The sequence below is a fragment of the Falco biarmicus genome, chromosome 6 (assembly GCF_023638135.1).
Source record: "Falco biarmicus isolate bFalBia1 chromosome 6, bFalBia1.pri, whole genome shotgun sequence".
Taxonomy (NCBI): Eukaryota; Metazoa; Chordata; class Aves; order Falconiformes; family Falconidae; genus Falco; species Falco biarmicus.
Genome location: NC_079293.1, coordinates 27963460 through 27981003, shown reverse-complemented (window position 1 = coordinate 27981003; position 17544 = coordinate 27963460). Strand labels below are relative to the sequence as shown.

The window sequence follows — 17544 nt, the reverse complement described above, 5'->3', positions numbered from 1 at the left end:
TTTTTCAGCATTTATCCAATAATTCTAGGGACCAGAAATTAACCAAGAAGCATCTATAGCAATGTTGCACAACCAAATATCAGTCTTAACAGGCCTCTGAGAGCTTCTTAACAGAAACAATAAAACCTGTACATTACAAAGATCTTTGGCGAGGTGGCCATTCTGAAAGGGAATAAAAAGGCACACAAACTTTATCTAGTTCATGATACACAAGCAACTTTTAGGACACCATACTCCCACAATAAAGAATGTTAGGTAACTAGAGGGGACTCCAGAAGAGATGAAGACAAATCACCTCAAATGTACTACTTATTCCTAGGGGAACACTGAACCAGCTGTCAAAATTAGGATAAGCAGAGGCAAAGCAACATATTAGACATCACCTCTCTATTACTAGGATAGAGATTTACAAAAGGCATCTTCCTATAACACTGGTGGCATATTAATTACTACAGCTTAGTTTTCTACAGTGGAGAGCTGCTTCCTTTTACAATTTAATACATTTTGTATAGTTAACCTTTTGGTTTCATTCACCAGTTCTCAAATGAAAGCCCACTGTCAAATGATAAACCTATTTTCTCTTGTAACATTGTAAAATTATTTCTATTCTTTAGTTGCTTCCAGACTTCAGCCGTGATTTTTATTCCACCCTCTCTATAATTCGGTATACCACCTTTGAATATCTCTGCATGGTCTCTCAGTATCAATAAATTTCTTCCTCATTAAAAAGTAAATGCATGATAGTATAATTAACAGCAGCTAATGCAAATATAAAATTAGCCAGCTTACAGCAATCAAACATTCAATAACAGCAGTATCTTCCTCTTTTGGTTAAATGGAAAAAAGAAATTGCATTAACTTCATTTTGTTGAAGCTTTGTCATGCTGTAGCTATCGGTACACAGCTTGAGTTCTTGTTGTACAAACGCATAAACATAATATTCTATGAATTTCCATTTGGGAATTTGATTTTTAAATGAAAGAATGCATCCAAACTGTCATATGTTGTAATTCATATTAGGTGCCCAACCAGACAAATCTCAAGACACTATTACAATCTTGAAAACAATGATCTTAAATTCTGCTGGAATTTCAACAGCTTTAGGTATAACTAAAATTAACAGTTCAGGCACTCCTGTCACTAAGGACAGTTTCCTAGAAGTTTAAGTGCATCTTAAGTCACAAAATTATTAGCGTACCAAACCAGAGACATACACCACCCATTTACAACATATTTGATGTAAATTAAAAAAAAAAAAAAAAAAAAAAAAGCAGCTTTCCCCCCAGGGTGACCCTTGCCAAAATAATTAGGGAGTTCACATACATAGATGGTATCTATAAAATGGAGCAAACCGTACTTCTCTATACCAATGAGCATTGGGAAAGTAAAATCATATACAGCTGCTCCTTAAGTCGAAACACTGAACAACTTCTGCATTTAAAACTGAAGCAGTTTAGAACAGAGAAGCACATCCAGGCCTATCAGCACTTTTGTTGTGTTCTTAGAAGAACAGGAAACATCTAGATAGAGCAGAGATTAAGTTTATGGAAAAGTAACAAAGTTTTGCCTGGTTTTATCCTTTAGATTCTGAAGAGACAAACACCTGAATCTACATGTAACCAATGTGTCCTTGCACCATCACCACATCTATATGGCTTGGGGAACAGGGAAGGCAGTGGCAAACACTACCACTCCATCCATCGCACAAAGAAGACTGACTGAATATACTTACATGAAAAGCTTGTCATCCACAACCAGAGCAGTTAAGCAACAGAAGAGAATGAGCTGAGCAGAAGAATGAATAACATCAAACAGAAAGCAGCTTACAAAAGATCTACTCCTTCATTGCTTCTTCAATGCTACCGTCTTCAGCACAGCTAGCATCTAGTCTACATGGAGCTCTAAGTGTAGGAGGACTCTACTGGTATTTTTCTGTTGTTGCATAACATACACCTACAGTTCTGGAAAACAAACAAATTATTAAAAACATGTGCTTTGCAAGACTATACTGCATGTTTTGCATGTGACAACAGAGCAGGGGCTCTGTATTTGCATGAGCTAAGGAAATTTCCACTCCTATTGCTATAGCCAAACAGTAATCCTGTTTGATTGAAGTGGATTAAAATGATTAGTAAAATGTATTTGTTTCTAAGTTGACTTACTCAGAATACAATCGAAGTTTCCTTGAAATTGCGTATCCTAGGAAAAAAATCTTTCACTAAATAAAGACTAGAAACCATTTAACATGAGAAAATAGTCCATATTAATGTTTGCATCCCTTCACTACCTTTTCCCCTTTCTATATGCCTTCTAAATGTAGAACAAAGCTTTTAGGAATGTGGAAGTAATTTGTTCAGCTCTAATCACTTCAACCGTTTTGATGTATCTACATGCATACTTAGCATAATGCTTAGAAAGAATTATAGATTTCAGTACTGGAACTACATTGATAATCTCATCTTTAATCAGGGATAGCTGAGGCGTCCACAAACAGCAGATGGTTCTATACACCATACTGCTCCAAGACAATGAGGAGCAGTTTCAGCCTTCCCTCTCAATTTTCTCTTTCTTCTTGGTTTAGTAAGTCAGATGCTAGAATTTAAACTATAGGTTCTATCACAGTAAGTTTTACAGCCACCTCTTCAAAGAACATACTCCAAAGAAATACACTTCACTGCATTGCACAGTAAATATTGTTGTGAAACAGCATACACATATACAAAGTAGCAAATTTTTCAAATTCTATCCAACATCTACATACTTGAAAACAAAGCCTACTGCTCTAGAGGAAAAGCACCAAATTGCACTACGCCAGCTTATTTCCTGCAAAGCGGCAATGCTTGTAAGAAAAAAGCTATTCAGTTACAGTGCTGTATCTCAGTTCCTCCATCAATAAATTCTCCCCCATATGGTAAATTATTTTCTTTTTCCAAATAAAATTGAGATATATACAACAGCTAATAAAGTCTGCATAATACTTAGTACTACATCCCATTTTCTAGATGTATAACATGCAGAACTCTTCTTCCACTCCCCTAAACTACAGGGTAGGTTGTAGCTATGATACCATTATCCACTTTCCTCCATGACCATCCCTGCCTGCCTCCTTCCTATACTGATCCTTTTCACATTAGCCCTCCCTCCATATTCTCTGCCTGGTGTTTTCATCCTGTTTCCTGCATAAACACTGCCACACTCCCCATTCCTTTCCAGTTCCTGTCAATTCTGATGCCTCTGAACTTCCTTAGACTTTTGATGCATTTCCTTATCCCCTCCTTAATGTTTCTGCCAATTCCTGACCCTCCACTCTTCATACATCATCACAGTACTTCTGCCTCTGGATGACTCTCTCAGACTTCTTAGACATTGAAGCTATTACTTTCTGAATCTCACTTTTTCTTGTGTTCCCATTTTTTGTTGTTTCCTAGCTGAATTTACTCCCCCCCCTTAATCCCTACATTGATGTAAACTTCATGAAAGAAATCTGGGTTTAGTCCAAATAAAAGAAGCCGATGGTGATCTTAACCACAGAAAATCTTGTATCTAATACCAAAACTCTTCGAGCTCCTATCTCTGTCCCCACTGTGAGTACCTACATAACTACATGCAGCTACAGTAAGCATTGCGCATACAGAAGAGCTTGATGCTAACAAATGTGAGACTGCATGGGGAAAAGGCTAGGAAATAAAAGAAAAACAATCCTACCATCAGATTGCAATAAAACCAGTAGTTATGAACATTAAACTTCTGTTTGTCCCACAACTTGATCTACATTTTCCAGCTGCGTTTAAGCTAAAGAAAACAAAAAAAACCCCAAACCCAACCTGTCTCAGTTAAAATGGACCAAACCAGAGATTTTAACTTTATATGGAACCTGGGTGTAACCACCCTCTACAGCTTTACAAGTATGATTCTCAGTAATTCTTGTTTTTCTATAAGAAACTGCCAGCACCAATGCAAGAGTAAACAAGGAGCCACACAATTTATCCTGATGTGAAGTTCTTGCACATCTGACTATGCTTCAGCTTAAAAAATGAAAGTAAATGTGATAGTAATGTCTTCTTGCATAGCATGGCAGTTGCTGTAAATACTTGTTTATACTATTTTTCAAGCATTTCTGAAAGCAGGAAAGGGAACTGGTTACTTTGCTAGCGTGCCACTCAGCCAGGGATACTTGCAATCTTTGAGTAAGAACATCTCTTCTCCTCAATGTAACAGTCATGGTCTGCATTTTTGCATCCACTGCAATCATTTTTAGTAGCTGTAAATACTTCTGCTCTTCTTTCCATCCCTGCTTTTTTAACCATCGGTGCTTAAATCAGGTATCTTCCTGGTCTTCTGAGGATTTGTTAGGAGTATGTGCCAGTTATCATCCTAGTCCTTTCAGAATCCTGGTAAATAACCAGCTGCAACAGAGTGCTTTAAGCTCCCAGTTTTGTTTAATACTTTGCTTGTTTGCATCTCTATTCCCACTATCCATTCTACCTTCTCCCACACTTTGAGCTCAAAAACTGCAGCAGAGCACTTACTTAGATTTGGCAATACCTACATTATCTTTAATACTACCACATTCTAACTGCCTATTATCCTTTCCTTTTCTCCTCACAACTCTGTGTGCTTAAAGAGCATTTTTTGTTTTCCTTACTGCCTGCTGTCATTCCTAAAGAAACTTCACTTTTGCAAATTTGTCTTTTATCTTTATACATACTTTTAAGTGCAAAACTTTCCTCTGACTACCTGGCGATTTTTTCCCATTTCTGATAGGCTTAGCTAATTTGTGACATTCTTCTTGGGGTCTTTCAAGTCCACAGTTTTTCCCATAACTTTCCCTTTTCTTGGGATACTTCATGAACGTTCTTCATGCTTTAGTACGTAAAGTCCTCAGTTCTGTTGACCTCACCAGCTCTCAGTTTGGTGATTCTTTCCCTTAATATTTCTTTTTGATTTCTTTTTCTTGTTTTGCCTTGTTTTTGCTTTTAATTTCTTTGTTTTGTTTTTCGTACACAATGAACAGAGTCGCAACAACTCAACAAACACTTCCCTTGTTTGCAGTCTCATCCACAACATCCATTTGATTCCTGCATTTAAATCAGCAATTCTCACATTATGTTCTCCTGTCTCTGTCTGCTTCCTTCTGTAAAAGTTAGCATCTGGGCTTGTTGTCACAGATGCCTGACCGTAAGGTGGCCAAAATACAGCTCTTGTCAATTCCTCTTGCACTATTCCTCCATGCTTGTGATGTTAGCAGACAGCCTGCTTTACCAGATACAACCAACAGGTTCTCTTAAACTATGCAGATCCCTTCTCCATAGTATCTCTAAAATATAGCCTTTCCCTCTAAGCTTTTTATCCATGATCTCATCATTTAATTTTGATTATTTCAACATTCCAGCCTTGATAAATACAGTCTTCCTCAGTCACATCCACTCACAATATTAAACGTTTAGTCTTCTGTGCAATACTTGTAACAGCACTCTCCTTTGCATCAAATTTAAAACAGTCGGTTTTGATTCTAATCCTTAATAGGAAACATCAATCATCTCTTGTTCACTTAGGACTCCCCTTCTCTCCAATCAGACTAACTCCATCCACAAATACCCATTTGTTCTTTCAGAATCACACCTTCATGTTTTTCTACCAACACTTAGGTTTTACAGCATCCACAAATTCTTCTGACCTGTGCAGATCACTAAACACAGAATGGGCAGGGGAGCAAGGATGGAAGATACCCCTACAGCTGGAGAAGCTGCAGAAATATTTAATCCAGAGAATGTCTCTTCTTCCCTCTCTACCAACTTCATGAAGAATGTAACATTTATTTAGAGCCAGTGAGGACTGAGGGCAGGTGAAGACTTGCTGCTAGCCCATCCAGGAGAGAGAACCCAGTTTGGCGTGAAGCCCACCTGAGCCCTAGCACCATGGACAGGGAGGGGGGCAAGGCTAGGGAGCTCCATGGAGCTACGGCAAAGTGCCAACAACCTCTGTAGCAAAGCAGTTTCCAGAAATCAAGAGAGATAAGGAGACTGCAAACATCAAGAAAGTATAGAGAAACTTGATACCCAAGATAATAGAGGGAAGAGCTAACCTAAATAGGGTTAGGCCCAACTTTTCTGGAGCTTCAGGCACAAAGGTTGTTTCTGAGAGCAGGCAGATCGCATGGGTTGTTAAGAGTGAGGCTCAGAAGCTGGGGTGCAGGAGTTTAGATAGAGAATGGTTGTGTGTAACATATATATACATACACACAAAGATGGCAGGTGCAAATTATAAAAAATTAGAAGATTTAAGAGTTGAACCAAAACATTTAAGAACCACTACTCAAATGCATATGAATAACAAGAAACCACCTCACACTGGTTCAGCTACAAACAGTACAGTAGTCAGGTGCACCAAGTTTTCTTGGATTCTTCCACCTGTATTCGTCAACCATGTCCACCTGACATGTGGATTGTAAACGCTTTGGAGCAGGGATTAGAGGCTTTTGTTCTGTGACTTTGCAATGTCATTCAGAATGAAGGCTTCACCTTTACCTAGCTAAAATTGCTGTAAATTATGGTAAACAGATAACAACATGAGGATGAAAAAAGGAAGTGAAGGTGGGTTAAGTCTAAAGCAAAATTAGCCACTTGCACATCTGCTCTCTTTTTTTACCAGCGCAAAACACACTAAATTCAGACAAGATGGTTCTGAGGAATGCAGCAATGCTGAAGAAAAATCAAAGGACAAAAGCCACAGTTAGTAAAATACCTCAGAAATGTACCTATTTTCCATCGATACTTCTATGGGGAATGGGGGCATTTGGTAATAGGAAGCAGATGGATCATCAGATGCACCAACGTAAGGTGCACAGCAATCTACTTACATGGCTTGAAACCGTTTTAACCGACTGCAAATTGTTGGTACTTTAAAGGTTTAAGTTCTGTATTTTAAAATATACACAAAGGTTCAGCTGAAGACCTACAGCTTAGCTCCTGTATTTCTGCAACTTCCATCCTCTATATTCCTCCCCCCTAAAAAAAAGTTCCCACACTCCTTTTGAAATCATCATGCCATTTGTGTCATAATGACTTTTCCAGAAATCTAACCTCTTTGGATGCTGATGACAGACAATCAAGATTCCAAAAAGGAAGCAGAAGTGGAACATCAAAAAAAGTTTTAAACATGCATTTATGGAACTGTATTTAACCATGAGGTAAGAGAAGTCTGCAAATATGTTCTACCAAAGAGCATGTTATAGTGAGCACAAAGATATATTTTATTAAAAAGAAACACATAAATAAAAGTAAATTTCCCAAAACACCACAATATGTGACATTTCCTGCTGCTTCTACGAAAACACCTTCTTCACATAGCTTTCAAAAGCAAGTCAAAATCATGTAGTATAGGAAGACAGAACTCCAGGCCTAAAGACCTAACAAGCAAAAAATTCATGATGGGGAAAAAACAAATTTTAAACACACACATCTGTATGCATGTATCCAGTCTCACATTCGCCCACCCTATCAAGCTGTTATTACTGCTTGCCCTAGTTAGCTTTGCAGAACCAAAATGGAGCAGAGAGAATTACAGAATTTTAAGATAGAGGGAATGAAATTCAATAAACATCGATCCCTCATGCCTCTCCAAGCCAGCTGAAAACCATGGGATTGCCTTAGGTGGCAAGAAATTGTTACCATTTCTGATATAATGCAAGTTTTTTTAAGTGACAGTGAGGAAGAAAAGGATTTGATACTGAGATGACATACTGCATTCCTAGGAGTGGAAATCACAAAAAAAAAAAAATATTTGTAAAATAACGTATTCATTGAGGTGCAATTATCATGAAACAGGACCTATAGAACAAAGGCAAGTAGAGACCTGAAATTACAAGTTATGGCTTTCACATTAATTTCAGGGATTTTAGAGAAATTTCTGGAGACTGGCTTTTAAACAGACCCCAAACAATTAAAATCTATTTCTATCCAGAGAACTAAGACCATCTTTGGTATCACTATACTGTTTCTTTCGGTTGTATGTTCTACATCTTTCCACCATGCATTCATCCTGTCTACTACTTAGAACACATTCAACCCAGTAGCAAGTGCTATTATGCTGGGGACACTGTTTCAGTAACTTATTAAACTTGCCGCCTTGTTTCCGTTCTTCCCTCTTTATAGGGAAACCTGAACATGCAGTGAAATTTAAGCAGGCAGGATAAACTCTGCACCTCAAGTCCTGACTTACATGGAAATGGCATAAGCACATGAACTGTCTGCTACTCTCTGTTTATACAATAGGCTACACAACTGACAGTGCGCCCCACCGCCCCCCCCCCCCCCCCCCTTCCTTCTTGGTCCACAAGCACTGGACCATGATCAACAGTTAGAACAGAAATAAACAGGTAGGATTTTTATAGGCCTCAGTTCCAGTCTTTATTGTAAAAACATAACCCATGCTGCAAAAAGAAGTGGCATACTTGGATTCTACTCATTAAACCATTCTATGAAGAAATTTCTAAAAATCTATAATGATCACATCTATTAGGTCCACTTTGCAAACTCCATTACACTTTAGGGACTATTTTATTTAACTTATAGCACATAAAGAGAGAGAAGTGTATGTTCTAAATATTAGCAGTACTGAAACCAAATTTTTAAGCGTTCACAGCTTAAGAACGGTCACCAGACATTTTAGATCCTGGGACCTTTAATAGAAACAGTCAACTAAAAAGACTGCATGTCAAACTAGATTACTGATTTCAAGCAACCCCTCCCCCAGTCATGTGACCATGCTTTGTACTCCATCAATTAAAACTTGTTTATCTTAGTCACTATCATACGTGCAAAGATTAAACAGTAACCTGTAAGGGCCTGTGACATATACTGCTCACTTGTAATTTTGCTTAAGCAGAAGCTAAACATTCCCAACATTTTGCTAAGCAACATCCTAATCTGAGAACAATGCAGAAATTATATGATTCCTTTTCCTTTGAAATCATGTTGTGCTCCACAAGCATGCCTTTCCTAATCCCTTCTCCACTACCAAGAGCAAAGGATCAGATTCTCTTTCTCCAACTGTTTGAATAGGCACCAATTCCCAAACTGCAATGCAGGTGCTTCTGGTGATCTCAAAAGTCAAGATCTGGGGTCTGTAATTGTGTACACAACCACATAAACCAGTAAAAATCAGTCTTTTCAACTGATACAAAAAATAAATCATACTCTGCAACTGACAGAGGTCAGTTAATCCAAGTTCTGAAAACACTGATTTAAGGCAATACCACTGCCCACAGAGACACATTGGTAAATTATACACTTACAATTGTCCAACATCCTATTGATTTCCTCACCTAACAAGCCTTTTCCACTCCGCCACTGAAAGCAAGGCCTCACTAACTAAACTTCTAAGACACTATTAGATACCTGCTAATTAACTAAGAATTACAAAACTGGCAGCCAACAATGTTAACGGTAACTGCAAAAGATTTCCCAGTGGGATCTGGGAACAGCTATCTGTGCTTCCACAGAGCTGAGCTCAGGCTAACAAATCACACTAGCCCCCACCTCCTGTGCTTCTGCACTGCCTCCCCCGTGCCTCTGCTTCCAAGAGAGCACGAAGCTTGGGAGACTCAAGCTGGCTTCATGCAAGTAGTTGCACAATCCATTCCAGAACCAGATTAGCTGGGAAAAGCATTTAAGACAAATGCTCAAAGTATCAGTATTAACCAGTTAATTTGTTGATTTAATACATGTATACAATATCCTCAAAAATGAAACCTTAACAGTCTTCAGTTGATAAACTAGCCCTTAGAGTCACTTGCTGAAGTCATGCATACACAAAGCCAGCAGTCAGCATGGTTTCACCTTACCTATTAACTGTTTTGAGTAACACATTCCAGAAATCATACACAGCCAGACTTCCTAGTTTTCAGAACCTTACTGTCTACTGCAATAGAGCAGCGTGAACTGGAAATTGATGCTTCACAGTACTTGTGACACTGGAAATGCACAGGTTCTTTGTATTACCTATACATTTTTAGACGCATTCTTTATCAAGTCTTCATTCACAACGAGCTGATGAACTAATTCTTGCCTAGCCTTTTAGAAAAAAGGTGCTGAGCACTGCCTTCTCTATTACACAATTTATACACAGCTTTTTATCAAAGGATCACATGTAACCTGAAAAACCAGGTACATCGTGCTGAAGGACCCAAGTATTTCCAAACCAGAGAAGCCCAAGTCTGAAAAATGATTTCACAGTTTTGAAACCATGAAAATTTGTTTGCTGCTCTTGATAAATTACAAAGAAAAAAATTCAGTAGTCATTTCAACATATACTTTAGGACAGCAGCACAGGCAGCAACTGCTGATATTTTGCCAAAAGTGTTAGACAGATCAATACTATTAAAAACAGCTATAGCCAGTGAAATCTCCCATCTCCTGCCTTGCAAACTTTACTTAAGATCTAAGACATTAGGCACATTCTTTATTATCATTATCATAAAAGATAAGTTTTTGTACCTAAGCTAGCAGACAGTGTCTAATATCCAAAATATGCAGATACAAAGATTTTACATACTGATTGAGTTTCTTTAAATATCAAACAGCAGTGTACCACAGATATGACATAAAAACAAATGCCAAGCAGATTAAATAAGACAGGAATTCACAGTATTCAAATTTCTAAATGTGTATCATTCTCCCAATGTAAAAAAAAAGGTCTTGAAGATGCAACTTACTGAGTTCAATTTTTGAAAGACCCTAAGATGCATTACAAATTTCATGCCATCATATATAAATTTTGTATCATCAGACATGAAAATGAAACCAAAAATCTCTGCATCTTTTTTCTGAGAAATTATATAAAATTTTTGCAACCACGCAACTCTAGAAATTAGGGCTTAGAGAAAGACTAATTTTTGTGACACTTGTAATGAACATCCCTAAATCTAGCAAAATTGCTTTTGACCCAAACATTTACACTTGCTTGAATTTAATCAATTAAGCAGCTCTACCTTATAAGTAAAATAATCCACTATTTATAAATATTCTTTAAGAAAAAGTTCTCTGATACAGATTGTTGATCTTAAGACTATCAGGTTAATAAAGTGTTATTAAATCCAGGCCTTTAAGTGCAAGCTTGCAGGGAAGAAAATTACCTCAGGAACAAAACAGTAATTCCCTCTGTGCAGATTATTTTGAATTCAACTCCTTACTTTAGTGGTTTTGAGAACTGGCAAAACAGGAAAATCTTGAAAAGGCTGTTTAAGCACCTAACCTGGGTTTTGTTCGTTTAAGACATGTTAATAATCCATTGCTAGTGGCAGTTCTTTTGTAAGAAGGGGCATCAACTACTGACAAGATTCTTTTTGCTGAAGAGGCTGTTTTTAAAATACACACATACTGCAAAACAAATCAACTAAACACACACTGTAAGGACTGATGTAACAGGTAGATGGAGCAAATTAATCTGCATCACAAGTAAGATTACACACACACAAGTTACTTCAGAGAAGCTGCTAGAGGAATGAAGATACACAGACGCTTCTCATTTCATTGTGCATATATGACTGGGATGTGGAATGTGCCCTCACTGTGTTCAGACCTGTTCCACATTTCCCTCTGATTTGAAACAGGAGGGAAAGAGTCTCTCCCTCTCCCGCTCCAGTGCTGGCAGCCACCCTCCGTGGTAGGGAGGGCTCTTACCATCAGGTTCAGCGGCACGTTTCGAGTATCTTTAAAGAAAGAAAAACAAACAGGTCTCTTCATGAGACAAAAGAGGCTCACACGAAGTATCCGCAGCCCCGGCTGCCCCAGAGGCGGCAGAAACGAGGAGGCTCAGGCTCCCGCGCACCGCGGGGAGGCTGAACCGTGTTCTCGCCCCCCCCGGCAAGGGCGGGCATCGCCCCACGACCCTGAGAAGCGGTTCCTGAGGGAAGGCTACCTTAAAGCATATGTCCGAGAGAGGGAGGATGTTTATATTTTATGTGCGGTGACAGGAAATAAGATTAAATCCCACCTGTGCCAGGAGGCAGGCAGACACACACACACGAGGGGGAAGAAAGGACACTCCAGCCGCCCGTACGGCTGGGGCTGCCAGGGCCCAAGCCCCACCGGCAGCCGGCGGGGCGGGAAGCGGGCGCGGCGGGGCCGAGGCGGTTCAGGTGTCGCCGTGCAGGCGCAGAGGAAGGAGGCCGGAGAGTTCGAGTTCCCCCCCCAGGTAGGACGGAAAGAGGGAGGGAAGGGCGGGCGGAACCGACCGGCACAGGGCTCCCCGGGCGCCAGGAGGAGCGAGAGGACCGAAGGCTCGGGCTTCCCCTGCCCCCAGGCTGAGAGAAGCGGGGGTGGGGGCCGGCCGGCGCCCCTGCCCCGCCGAGGGGCGAGCTCAGAGCGGGGGAGCCCCGCGGGCCGGGGGCAGCAGCGCCTCAGCCCTTCCCCCCTCTCCTTTTCTTTCCCCTCTGCACCTGGGCGAGCCCCATTTCCTCTCAGCGGCGGCCGAGGGCGCTCCTTGGGGCCGGGCGCGGAGAGGGAGCGGCAGGAGCCAGCGCCGGTAGCGCCTTGTTCTCTGCTGCCGCCGCGGCGGGCAGCCAGGCCGGAGGGGGAGCCGCGCAGCCCGCTCCCCGCCCCGCCGCGCCTCCCCTCCCGGGGCTCACCTCCTCGATGGCCGCCACCGTGTTCCTGCACTGGGCCATCCGGGTGGTGAAGTTGGAGGCGGTAGGTGACTTGTAATCCTCATTGGTCTCGGACACGAATTCCGACACGGAGATCTGGTCCGGCATGGCGGGGCGGGGATGAGTGAGGGGAGGGGAGGGGGGGAAGGCAGGCGGCTCCGGGGGGAGGGGAGGGCCCAGGGGGGCTCCCCCCTCACATCGCTCGGCAACGGGCGGCAGCAGCGCCCTCCTCGCAGCCCCGCCGTCTGGAGCGGTGTTGTTCCTCCGTCGCCACACAAGGAAATTCCCCGCACCCACACTCCTCCGCCTCCCCGCGCGGTCACGCAGCACCGGGGGCCGGGCACACGCCCAGCGGCGAGCGGGGGGGAGGCGGTGGCGGCGGCGAGAGCAGCCTCCACACCCCGCCCTCTCTCTCTCGCTTTCTCCTTCGCACACACGCAGGGCGGAGGCGGGCCGAGGCGCGGCCGCCTGACCCCCCCCTCAGCCTCGGCACGCCCGCGGGAGACCTGCCGCCGCGCACTCGCCCCCCGGCGCCCGCCCGGAGAAGATGGCGGCCCCCGCCCTCCTTCCCCAGCCCCGCCGGGGACAGCGGAGCGGGCGGACTGGCGGGGAGCTGCGCGACTCTAACGGCAGGCACCGGCAGGGTGATCCCAGGGACAGGCAGGACCAAACCAGCCGTGTAATTAAGGTCGTGTTTAACAACAACAATAAAAACCCAAGGGCAGGGGAGGGTGAGGTGCGGTGCCTGCCTGACGCGGGAGGGACGGGTGGAAGCCCGCAGGACAGGTGTCCGCATTGTCCCCTCCGTGGCCGCCCGGCGGTGGCGGGGACAGTCTCTTCCCCCCACAGTTCATAATCTTTATTTTTACAGTTAAATCTGTTTTACGAGTTTGCTGCCTTGTTTCAAGGGAGCTAAAGTTGAGAAATGCTGTCGTTCCCAAGAGGTCCATGTGAAAATACTTCCAGGCTAAGTAACATTTATATCTAAATTCTTAGAAAGCTGTTGCTGTACTCGAAGAGGAAGTGTTATTAGAGGAGGAGACGCTTTGTACTCTAAAGCGACAAGGATTAATCGAGGCAGAAAGGGCAAAACTCGGCCCCAGCAGTGGCGTTTGTGACTGATGCGGCAGAAGGGAGACTGGCAAGGTGTCACCGAGCAGGCATGGTGCTTGCTTCTGTTGGGAATGCAGCGGTGTGATCCATCGTAGTGGTTTCTCTTGGCCTCAAAGCCCTTAGGACTTCCAGCCTGTTAGTGCAGAAAGCTTTGGAAGTCTGTTTTGGCCCAGAAACTCTCCCGTGGCTCTTTCGCTCCCCGCTGGTGATACAGTTATTAGCTTTCTGTAAGTGATCCTCTGTTACTGTGATTTAAAACTCTCCGGGGAATTCAGATGAGTAAGCAGGTACTCTTTTGCTGCAGTTTGTAAAATGTCAAAATAAATAACTGCAGGCCTACCTAGACATTACTGCCCTTTGCGATCCTTGCTAGTGTTAAGAGAAGTTCTCCTCTCACATATGTGATGAAGCTTGTCAGCTTTATTATTTTATTGTTTGTAGCAAAGCAGATGAATGAACGATGACTATCTGCATATTCTTTCCTTTTTTTAATTCTTACTAGTTTTTTCATTCTAATAATTCTTTGTTTTCTCTCATACCGTTATATGGAGACAGAAGTTAAAAGCAAAATAACTTGGTATTATAAACCACCCTCCTTGCTAAGACTTGTGCACGTTTCTGTTAATGGGGCATGTACATGTATAAATGGTTCTGGTGCTAATGCATTAAACTTCTTGTCTGTGTTTGTATGTCACATAATAAATGAGTATATCTGTGGCCAGACTGAGTATGAATAATTCATTCTTGCTAAAAATATGTGTGATCTTACATCTTCATTTTTGTGTCAGCTGATGGTGATACGTTTAGAGCAATACTTCTCACGCCATTATCCAAACTTAATAGACTTTTTAAAAATATCACATCTTCCAATGCAGCATATTTATTTAGAAATTCTGAAGGGAATGAAAAACTTGGGGTCTGAAAGACAAATAATACTAGATTTTAACTTTATGCAAGAGCTGTTCTATCAGGTCTTGAATCTGTAGCGCATCAATGTAGTCTCTAGTGGTTGCATCTTCAGTTTTATATTAGAGTATATACAACTAAGACAGTATCATCGTGCAATGAATCTTTAAATTCTGTAGGCCATTATTTACACAGCAGGTTAGGTTAGATGGTTGCGGTAATATCTTCTGATCTTTAACTTCACAGATTCAAAAATTTGCTGTCCCAATGAAACTGCTAGGCCTTTTTGCTTGACAGACTGTATTTGACTCGACTATCCTTTTCCTGAAGCTAAAGACTTGTGCTTGGGTGAACCTTCTAGAAGATATCTAATCTCGGTATCAAGACTCGACAGCTTGGAGAATCCACTGCTTCTGTTAGTGTTTTATGACAATGGCTAGTCACAGTTACTGTGTCTTCCAGCTATTGCTTGTTATTTTTTCGGTAGCTTAAGGAGCTAAGTACTCAGACTTTTCTCCCTATGAGCATTCTAGTACACTGCAATGATACAATGTCTCAGTTTTGTTTCTTGATAAACCAATTTGATCAACTCCCATCTTTTAAAGAGGGCAGAGCTAATTTGTATTGCTTTGCATTGGCCACAAACCAAGATTTGGTACACAGATGGTGACTGTGGGTCAGCTGACAAGGCAGCTTATTACTCTGTGGTAATACTTTTATTAGTGTGTGTGAGTCCTGCATCTCCCACCAAAAGGATATTTTCTCAGCCTTTCCATCATTTTTGTAGTTCTAACACCTCAAGAATTTTTCCTGGTTCTCTACTCCCTCATTGTTATACTCAAGAGTATCATTAGACTTTCTAGTCCCACTATCATATGAGCCACCATGGCTCATCTACCTGTCTACTTTGGCCTCTAGGTCTTTGTGAGCAACATTTAATTTCAGCATCCAGCACCATTCTTGGGATCTGTGAATAAGTGTCAGCAGTGGAATGGCTTGATAATGGGGCAGCTGTGAATTAGGCTTGTTTGTGCGGGATCTGCTACTACTGTTTTGTCTCTAGGTTTTTCCTGATTGTTTGCACATCACTGCTCCTTCTCCTCTGACTTTGGATGCTCCTTTCTTTCTTATCTGCAATTAATACTAGATAAAATGTCGCTGTTGTCTTCAACACAGTCACACAGTTAACAGATGTTCTACTAAAGAGAAATAAATAACAAAACTACTTTTGAAAGATTCAGGCTTTGCACATTGCTGCAAAGCTTCTAATCTTGTGGATATGCATAGACTGCAACTCCATAAAGTGGTGTGGTATTTCAGAGTTTAGATCTCTTTCCCTTGCAGAAGGTATGAAAATCAGAATACTTGATTTGTACAAGCATTTTTTTCCTACACTGACTTTAAACCAGCATTAACGGTTCATCGGGTGTTGTTAAAAACATCAGACCTTCAAAATTGTAAGATAGATTTTAAAATAATAAATTTTCTTTTCTTTTTGGTTATTGAGCCCTTAGAAATCTTTATCTGTATGTCAGAATATTTATTTGTGTTGCTGCCAGTAAGAACCCAAACCAAGGACCAGGTGCTCTGCAAACACAGAACAGTAAGTCAACTTCTAGAAATCTGGGGATCTAAAATTAACTAATGGGAAGGCAATTGAGTGAATATAAGGAAATGCTGGACCATTATTGGTCTGTATGACAGTCTGTGATCTTCACACATGGTTGCCCAAATGTTTCTGAAGACATTTTAATTAAGTTTTCAAGAAAGTTTATGAGATAGATTAGGGTGCTTAAGGGGAATTATTACAAGAATGAGGGTCAGTGTGAGAGAAAGTGCACAAGAAAGTTGTGCCTTTTAAACTGAACAGTTCAGAATTGGAGGTTAACATCATGGATCAAACAAAGGCAAAAGTTAATGTCTGTTTAATGAAAGGGCATGCTAAAGGAGTTGTGAGAATAGCAGGGAGAGAACATGATGAGCTGGCTAGCGTATTCGATGATCCCTCAAGCAGCTGCCTGGGATAGGACTCAAAATGTGTAAGGAATTTTTTTTCCCCACAAGAGTCATGTCGTTATTGTCCTTCAGTGACTAGCTCGATAACAAATTGTTTCATAGTATTTGCTCTGCCTATCTTTCTTTGATATGAGTATTTTTTTCACAGAATTTCTTTCTTTGATAACTACAGATAGTTTGAGAAAGTATTTTTTTCCTGGCCTTCTTTGTAGGTACTTAGTATTTACAAGGTTTCTGAGGTGTATTTGTTAATTCTATTAAAAGTGATTTGAGGGAAAACAACAAGAAGGTGTTTCACAGAAAATCTCATTAGCCTCGTTGCTTATCTTTGAACTTAAAAAATAAGCACGCCAATAAATGTAGTCTGTCAGCTGCTAATTACTGGATGACAATTTTCAGGCTTGTAGTTGTTAAACTGAGAAATTTACATAGTACGTGTAAGTCACATCAGACTTACAGTAAAACAGTATGTGATAAGCCTTGTTACTGGATCCTGTTGTTTCATCCCAAGTCTTACGATTTTTTTTTTTCTTAAAGTATCAATCCCTGGTGTTGTGTTCAGGTAAACCCCTTTGAAACAGGTTCCATTTTTGAAAATCAGTTTGCACAGTTTTGGAGAAAGACTTCTCTTGATTTCTAAAGGTACCAAACCCCCAAAAGAGCAGATACTTGGTTATTTTTAAGTGTCTGCTATGATTTTGGAGGTCTAACTCACGTTTTAATGATACCAATACAGCATGTAGCAGCTTTAGAATAACAAGTGTGTCTGCTGTTTAAGAATGACTTTGTGGCATTCTTCTGTTGAAAATAATACCTATTTGAAAATATACTTGCTCTCATAGGTGTATTTCTAGAGACTGATG

General features: G+C 41.2%; 1 protein-coding gene across 3 annotated transcripts in view; it reads right to left on the bottom strand.

The window, feature by feature from the left end:
• The window catches only part of ASAP2 (ArfGAP with SH3 domain, ankyrin repeat and PH domain 2), a 96360-nt gene extending 82513 nt beyond the window's left edge, over positions 1-13847 (bottom strand). The window contains exon 1 of one of the 3 annotated variants that reach the window (XM_056343753.1): positions 12629-13847. In XM_056343753.1, the coding sequence (XP_056199728.1) occupies positions 12629-12754 (126 nt within the window). In that variant the 5' untranslated portion in view covers positions 12755-13847. The remainder of the gene's footprint in view (positions 1-12628) is intronic. The other 2 variants (XM_056343751.1, XM_056343752.1) reach the window with 2 other exon arrangements.
• Positions 13848-17544: the final 3697 nt, after the last annotated feature.